At 37.7% G+C, this 9,035-nt stretch overlaps 1 protein-coding gene across 1 annotated transcript; it reads left to right on the top strand.

The window, feature by feature from the left end:
- The first annotated feature begins 7,820 nt into the window (after nucleotides 1–7,820).
- On the top strand, nucleotides 7,821–8,741 carry LOC148164295 (olfactory receptor 2AK2-like). The gene has a single exon (XM_088023573.1). It carries the CDS (start codon nucleotides 7,821–7,823, stop codon nucleotides 8,739–8,741), a length of 921 nt encoding a protein of 306 aa, XP_087879699.1.
- The last annotated feature ends 294 nt before the right edge of the window (nucleotides 8,742–9,035 follow it).

Below are 9,035 nucleotides of genomic sequence, written 5' to 3'. Positions count from 1 at the left end.
CCCTCTACTGTATTTTATTTCAAAATGTTTTATTTTTTTTAAATGTTTTATTTATTTATTCATGAGAGTCAGAGAGAGAGAGAGAGAGAGAGGCAGAGGGAGAAGCAGGCTCCCCACTGAGCAGGGAGCCTGATGTGGGACTCGATCCCAGGACCCTGGGATCATGACCTGAGCCGAAGGCAGACGCTCAACCATCTGAGCCACCCAGGCGCCCTACTGTATTTTATTTCAGTTACTGAGTTCTTTATCTAAGACTGGGTCTCTTTTCAATATGTTCTGTCTTTGTCTCACTGAGAGCCTATAGTCTTTTCTCAAATCCCATGAATATCTTATAGCCATTACTTTGATCTTATAACAGTCATATTGATTATTTCTGTTCATTTAGCAATTTGATGCAGTTTTGTCCCTGTTCTTTTGGGACATATTCCTCCACCTCATTATTATGTGTAACCCTCTGTGCTTGTTTCCTATGTATTTGGAAAATAAGCTACATTTCTTGACCTTAACAGTCATGGCTTTTTGAAGAAGAGGTCCTGTGGTGTCCAGCAGCACAATGCCCCTGTTCACCAGAACCAGGTACTCTAAGGAGGTCTCTATGTGGATTGTGTGCACTTTACTATCATGACTGACTATAGTTTCCTTCAGTCCGTTTGGCTGCATTTGACCACTGTGCTTGTTACACCAAGAAGGTTTTTGACCCTGTGCTGTGAAGGGACCAGCCTGCTCCACCATGTGCTAGAAGTTGGAAGGTGTCAGCAGTCAGCAAAATGCCTGCCCTAAGCTCATGTGCAGGGGCTACTTGAAGGATGATATCCTTGCCGTGTGCCTTGAGGCTCCCAAAGTGGGCAGTAATAGCAGTCATACCTGCTAGGGCTGCCCTTGCACCGATTGGCAGTCCACATTTTCTGTGCTACTAGACAATATTTGCCTGCTGGGACTGTGGACACACCTGTGTGCATGTGTATCTGTCCCTCTCCCCAGGGCAAGAGTCAGTTTGGAGTGTCGCATCTCACTGTTGGGGCTGTTTGCAGCATGTTTTGTGGTAGGAGATGCTTTGGATGGACACCTGTGTAATGGGAGGGATTGGGTAGTGTGGATCTGCAGGAGAATGTGGGGGTGGAGTTCATGGTGCTACCTAGATAGATGAAGAGTGTTTACACTTGTTCCTGCACATGTGCTGCTATCTTGGCTTGGGGTCTGGGAGGAAATGGCACTGGTCAGCTCTTTTGTTCTTGGAGAAGTCTGCTATAGATCCACCCACACACATACACACACATACACCCAAGCGTGTTCTGGAAGTGGTAAATAAATCTCCTTTACTATGTCCCAGGTGCTGCTCAAAATGCTGTTCATATGCTCTTATGCTAGCACTTTAGGGACAGGGACTCAGTTTCTTCTTGCCCTCATGATCTTTCAGAGTTAAGCCTGCTAACTTTTAAAATACCAAGTGATTCCCAGCTGATTGTAAATATTCAGAAAGTTAAGCCCCACTGTTTTTCAAAGCCATATATTACAGGAACCCATGATCCTGATGTGGGTGACCCATCCTTGAGGCGCTTGCCGAGGGTTCTGATTCTCTCTTCTCCGTGATTGTAGTGTACCTCCTGCTTGTGGTTAGTCTCATGAAGGGTTTGGTTTCCAACTGCATCTCCATTTCTCCTGACATTTTTTATGTGGCCTCCTCTCTATGAGTAACTAGAGAGTTTGTTCTGACAATCTTTGGGTTGTTTTCAGAGGTAGTTGCATGGATGTGTTTGTTATCTTGTGTGTCTCTGGGACTAAGTGAGTTCAGGATCCTCCCACTCTGCCATCTCCATAGAGCCTTAAGTTGGCAGTCTTTTTAAAAGTGAGCTTTTACAACTCTAAATTCCCTCTTAACATTATCTTTCCTATATCTAATAAATTTTGGTACATTGTGTTATTTTCATTTTTGTCAGGATAATTTATAATTTCCCTTGTGTTTAATTCTTTGACCAGTTTGTTGTTTATGAGTATGTAATTAAATTTTCACGTATATTCTCGATTTCCCAGATTTGCTTCAGCAATCTTAAATTTGCTTCAGCAAAATTAAATTTTTAATTTTATCTCATTATGATAAGAAAAGCTAGTTTGTATGACTTTACCCTTCTTAAAATGTTAATAAATGTTTATTGGTCTTATATAAGGTCTATCTTGGAAAATGTTCCATGTTCCCTTAGAAATTATGCCAAAATTTCTATATATATTTAATATCTCTGGGTTTTGGTATACATATATTTATAATTGTGAAGTGTCATTATTATTGTTATGTGTGCTTTTCCTTTCTTACAGTTTTATTTTTGTGTGAAATTAGTATAAATATAAATTAGTATAAATCAATCGGTTACTACTTCAGCACAGTCTTTTTTTTTTTTTTTCGTTTCATTAACAATCTATCAACCTTTGTCCTTAGAACTAAGGAGAGTATCCTGTAGGCAGCATAGTTATTTTCTCTTTTTAAATCCATTCCATTCTGTCAATCTTTATCTTTTGAATGGGACATTTAATATGATTACTGGTAGGAAAATAACTCAATGCCTTTTTGTTAAGTGTTTTCTTGTTATAGCTATTGCTGTCCCTCGTTACCTTTTTTAATGCCTTCACTTTCACTTTATTGATTTTTTAATAGTGGGATGCTTTTATTTACCTCCTATTTCCTTTTGTCTGTAGTTTATTGATACTTTATTTGTCGTTACCATAGTGTATTTGTTTGCTTGGGGCTGCCATATCAAAGTATCACAACCTGGGTTGTAATTAATAATAGTTAATTTTCTCACTTTTCTGAAGGCTACAAGATGGATGTCAAGGGGTTGGCAGAGTTGAATTTTGTTGGGAACCCTTTCCTTGGCTTGTAGACATCCATCTTCTCTGTCTGTCTTTACATGGCTGTAACTCTACAAGTGTCTGTATCTTAAACTCCACTTATATGAAATCACATATATTGGATGAAGGTGACCCATATGATCCGTGTTGACTTAATTGCCTATTGGAAGTATTATTTCCAAATACAGACACTATAAAATAATGGAGGTTAAGATTTCAACATTTGAATTAAGAGGGGACCCAATTCAGTCCACAACACATGTGGATTACAAAAAAACAATTTCTACAACACGTTACATTACTGATATCATAGATGAGATTTTTGTATGTGTGGGCCCATTAATATGTATTTATAATAATTTTCAGGTTTGGTCTTTTCAAATCTTATAAAAGAAGTAAAGGTGGACTTCTGTGTGTTTTGGTCAAGTTCCCCACATACAAGGCACTTTTAAATTTCCTTAGAGTCTCATCCTTGCATTTTTTTTAGAAGCCTTGCATTTGTATTAAATGTCTCTTTGTTAATGTCTTGCTTCCCCCACAAATTGTAGCTCACTGTAGCTTTAATGATCCACTGCAACTGTCCCTGCCATCAGAGGCCTCCCAACTATGCCACTTTCCCCATCACTGTTCGGAGCCAGGGACAGACAGAAATCATATGGAGAGCCCTCCACAAGTCAGTACATTATAAGCAAGTACGTTCTTCTTTTGTCTAAACGATGGAACTGAGAATTAAGAAGTGTCCTCCTGACTAAACCACATGGCTCCAGCTGGGGGTATGGCAAGGGGAGGCACAATTCCACAAAATTTCCCAACATTTTGAGTAAGGGCTTTTTCTTGGTTAAGGATTCACTTGGCTTTTGCACTTTTTAGCTGGTTTCTGGAGTTCTGACAAAACTATGTTTGTCCATATGTTGTTCTTTATGGAGTGTCTGTGGGAAATGAGGGCTGGCACATTCTAGCCCACCGTCTTGATGTTTTGTCCAAGATTCAAGGGACAGATGTGTCAGCAAGGTGTTAGTATGCCTGAAAGAATGTCATCAGATATACTGATTTATCTAATCTGTTCTCCTCATGACACATCTGCTCTTATTCCCTTCCTAGGACTTGATCAAAGGAAACCAGATACTGTTCCATGTCTATATTGTTATTATTTGTGTGAATTTAAAGGGCCATCTGTATCTAAAGTGATCTCCTGACTTTCTCTTGGTACGGTTTTTGGGCTCAGACACCCAAATATGTGGATTCAAACTGTGTCTCATGTGGTAGAAAAACAGGCATTTGTTAAGTAAGGTTGGGAGTCTACCCTCCAGCTGGGAGGAAGTCAGCCATGAACAGTGATGTGATTGCATTGGGCTGGATATGTGGTTGGAGAAATTTGCTGTATATAGTAGGAAATATCTTCTTTAGTTTCAGAGACATGTCTTGGTGGAGGGAGAGAATCTTCACAGTTACAATCACTCAGCTATCAGATAGGTGTTTAATCTGCTGAGTCCTCTGAGGTAAGTTAAAAGAAATTTGCAAATGACACTATAGATAAAGTGCTGGTATCCAAGATCTATAAAGAACTTCTCAAACTCAACACCCAAAAAAATAATCAAGTCAAAAAGTGGGCAGAAGATAAGAACAGACACTTCTCCAAAGAAGACATACAAATGGCTAACAGACACATGAAAAAATGTTCATCGTCATTAGCCATCAGGGAAATTCAAATCAAAACCACATTGAGATACCACCTTACACCAGTGAGAATGGCAAAAATGGACAGGGAAAGAAACAACAAATGTTGGAGAGGTTGTGGAGAAAGGGGAACCCTCTTACACTGTTGGTGGGAATGCAAGTTGGTACAGCCACTTTGGAAAACAGTGTGGAGGTTCTCAAAAAATTAAAAAATAGAGCTACCCTATGACCCAGCAATTGCACTCCTGGGTATTTACCCCAAAGACACAGATGTAGTGAAAAGAAGGGCCATATGCACCCCAATGTTCATAGCAGCAATGTCCTCAATAGCCAACCTGTGGAAGGAGTCAAGATGTCCTTCAACAGATGAATGGATAAAGAAGATATGGTCCACTTATACAGTAGAATTTTACTCAGCCATCAGAAAGGATGAATACCCAACTTTCACATCAACATGGATGGGACTGGAGGAGATTACACTAAGTGAAATAAGTCAAGCAGAGAAATTCAATTATCATATAGTTTCACTTATTTGTGGAACATAAGGAATAGAATGGAGGACATTAGGAGAAGGAAGGGAAAGATCAAGGGGGGAGAATCGGAGGGAGAGATGAACCATGAGAGAATATGGAGTCTGAGAAACAAACAGGGTTTTAGAGGGAAGGGGTTGGAGGGATGGGTTAGCCCAGAGATGGGTATTAAAGAGGGGCACGTACTGCATGGAGCACTGGGTGTTATACAAAAACAATGAATCATGGAACACTACATCAAAAACTAATGATGTAATGTATGGTGACTAACATAATAAAATTAAATTAAGAATAAAAAAAGAAATTAGAGTGCTTTGATGAGTTTCCTACAACTTATATTAAAAAGGAAAATATGCGATTCCTATTTAAAGAAATACATTTCACTTTGATGATTATGTAGTGTGAATTCTATTATGTATCTGACATGCATTTTCTCAATTGGGACTATTTCTTAGGTGGCTATATTGTCATCATATTGCATAAGTGATTTATGTGAAAAGAATATAGAGTTAAGTATTTGAGATTTATTTGGTCTTATATCACATATGAGTCATCCCAGGTTTAAAAGACAAAGGGGATGAAGACCACCTTGTCACAGTGAGAGGGCCAGAGTCTGGTAGCAGTATGTACTTCTGTATATGAGAGCATGACCCTGGAACATCCTTGTATCCTTGATGGGGCTAGTGAACATTTTTGTTTCTCTCTTCTCTAAACCATAACATTTTGCATTATATTAAGCACAAATTTATATCCAACAATATTTTTGAAATAATGAAAATATTTAAAACAGGTAAAGTATTTCAGGAAGTAAAAAAAAAAAAGTTGAGAATTTTATGCAGTTCTTTCTAGTTTTTTTGTTTTGTTTTATTTTTAATTTTATTATGTTATGTTAGTCATCATACAATACATCATTAGTTTTTGATGTAGTGATCCAAGATCCATTGTTTTCATAAAACACCCAGTGCTCAGTGCAATACATGCCCTCCTTAATACCCATCACCAGGCTAAACCATACTCCCACCCCCTCCCCTCTAAAACGCTCAGTTTGTTTCTCGGAGTCCATAGTCTCTCATGGTTCATGTCTCCCTTGGATACCCCCCCTTCATTAAAGTAAAATATTTTGTAAATTGTGTAGTTCCATGCAAGTCCTGATTATTATTAATAATTCCATTTTTATATTTACCTTATTACTGACTGAAAATATGGAGGTGCTAACACATTTTCTATATGTGTGGCTTCCATTTCTATTCATTTCTTTAGTTTCTATCTCCTGATATCATTTACCTAATAACTTTCCCTTAAATAAAATTTACACTAAAGATTTTTAATAAATGCAGAATTCAAAATTCAAGGGAAATATGGAAACAAACAATTAAAAAATATGTGTGGACTATGATAAGAATCATGAGCTTTTATTATGATGAAAATAACTATATGTAATTGCTTAGTTGATAAAGTTTTTTAGGTAGGAATTTTTGACTTTCAACCTTTATGGACCTAATAACATATAATTTGTTCTGAAATCCAGCATGGTAAATATAAACTTTAATATTGCTTCCTTTCTCTTGCCACGTTTCCAGTTTGGTTTTAAAACAAACTTTAAGATGATATTATTTTAATATTTTTACTTCAACTTGAAATTCCAAGACAGTACTTAGTGCACCAGAGCTACATGATAATTACAATTGTTTTAAGGTTGGGAATTGTAATTTTTAAATTATATTGATGAACATATCATAAAAGTTCTCAGTCCTCAATATATTTATTTTATATTAATGTGAATGGAACTGACATTTAGAATTTTATCTACAACTGGAAATGCTTTTGGAAGTTGGAGGAGGTGTCTGGGTGTTAGAGAATTTCTTTCTTGGTGGAAAGATGCATGATATCTTTTAGGTCTTCTCATCTTAACATGAACTTTGTACTTTTTCCTCATCCATAAAGTGAATTTTTTTTATTTATAATACAGTAATGTGGCATAGCCTAAAATTAATTTCCTGAACGTTATGAAAATATTTTTACAGCATTCAATGTTTTTATTTTTATTTTTTAAAAGATTTTATTTATCTATTTGTCATAGAGAGAGACAGAGAGCACAAGCAGGGGGAGCAGCAAACAGAGGGAGAAGCAGGCTCCCCACTGAGCAAGGAGCCTGATGCGGACTCCATCCCTGGACCCTGGGATCATGACCTGAGCCGAAGACAGCTGCTTAACTGACTGAGCCACCTAGGTGTCCCATTCAGTGTTTTTAATACTTACCAGAGTATTACCCTTTAGAGTTAGAGGTGAGGGAAAATGATTAGATAACTTTGTATGTGCTTAAAAAGGCCTAAGAATTCTGTATTTAAAGGAAAAAAAGAGGATAAAGCATGTATTTTTCAAACTGGACAGAAATTCAGAGTGCTTTTAATACTGTCATAAATTCACTGGGTAATTGAGTGTGAGTAATACATCTGATAATCAATAGAGCTAAGGGAAATTGAATATGCATACATTCTCTACAAGTTGTCTTGTGTGTAAAGAGATAGGTTAAGTTATCATCATCCAGGGTTTATTCTCTGAAAGTTACTGGAATAAGATACATTGTTTTCCGATCATTTTGCAAAGAAAATGAAAGCAGTGTCCAGTCTGTATATTTTACTTGGCTAGGGCAATGGTGTGGAGGCAATTCAAGGCATTTAACAATAATCATTTTCTTTTCTCTTGAAGTGCAGTCATTGTCTTTACATGGAATCTTTAGATACAATCTGCTCTGATATTTCAGATTAAACTATGAAGACAGGAAATCAAAGCATCAAAACAGATTTTATACTTTCTGGTCTTTTCCAATATGGCCAAATGGACACTTTCCTCTTTGTTGCCCTTGTGATCCTCTTTGCAGTGGCTCTGATGGGGAATATCATACTGATCCTTCTCATTCAATTGGACACCAGACTCCACACTCCAATGTATTTTCTACTCAGTCAGCTCTCCTTCATGGATATAATGAACATCACCACCACAGTGCCCAAGCTGGCCACTAACTTTCTGTCAAATAGTAAAACCATTACATTTTTAGGCTGTGAGTGTCAAACATTTGTGCTCATAGTCCTTGGTGGGACTGAAGCCCTTCTCCTTGGTTTCATGTCCTATGATCGATATGTAGCCATCTGTCACCCTTTGCATTATCCTGTACTCATGAGCAAGAAGATCTGTTGGATCATGGTCACATGTGCATGGACCAGTGGATCTATCAATGCTCTAGTACACACATTGTATGTGTTTCATCTTCCATTTTGTAGATCACGGCTCATCAACCACTTTTTCTGTGAACTTCCATCTCTATTACAACTGGTTTGTCAGGAAACTTCCCAGTATGAGTATACAGTCCTCCTGAGTGGGCTTATTATTCTGCTGCTGCCTTTCTTGGCCATTCTAGCATCCTATGCCTGTGTACTTACTGTGGTGTTCCAGGTGAGCTCAGGTAAAGGACAGACAAAGGCTGTTTCCACTTGTTTCTCTCACCTGACTGTGGCAAGCCTGTTCTATGTGACTGCTCTCTCCACCTACACCAGACCACACTCCTTGCATTCCCCAGAACAGGGCAAGGCAGTGGCAGTGTTTTACACCATCATCACACCTCTTCTGAACCCATTTATCTACAGCCTGAGGAATAAAGAGGTTATTGGGACCATGAGAAGACTGTTGGTATAATGGATATTTGTACAGGAGATATCACTTTGGGAAATCCTTATTGACTGAGATTAAACAACATAGATCACTTTGCCTGGAATACTGTTTTGGAATGTATAAACTCTCAGAAATATTTATGAAATAAATAAATTGATAAATACCATGAATCCTGCTGGTTTCAGAATGGCTTAAAGATAGTTTTTGAAACTGGATGCATTTCCAATCTGTAAGCTGGAAAAATTGTGTTATGGTCAACATTATTTAGCTTCTAAAGCAATAGATTTCATGCATGTCAACTCAGTATTTGCATGTCAA

The sequence above is a fragment of the Eumetopias jubatus genome, unplaced genomic scaffold, assembly GCF_037043125.1.
Source record: "Eumetopias jubatus isolate StellerSeaLion01/CBP00866 unplaced genomic scaffold, mEumJub1_p1.0 scaffold_5, whole genome shotgun sequence".
Classification (NCBI taxonomy): Eukaryota; Metazoa; Chordata; class Mammalia; order Carnivora; family Otariidae; genus Eumetopias; species Eumetopias jubatus.
This window is presented reverse-complemented; position numbering and strand designations above follow the sequence as displayed.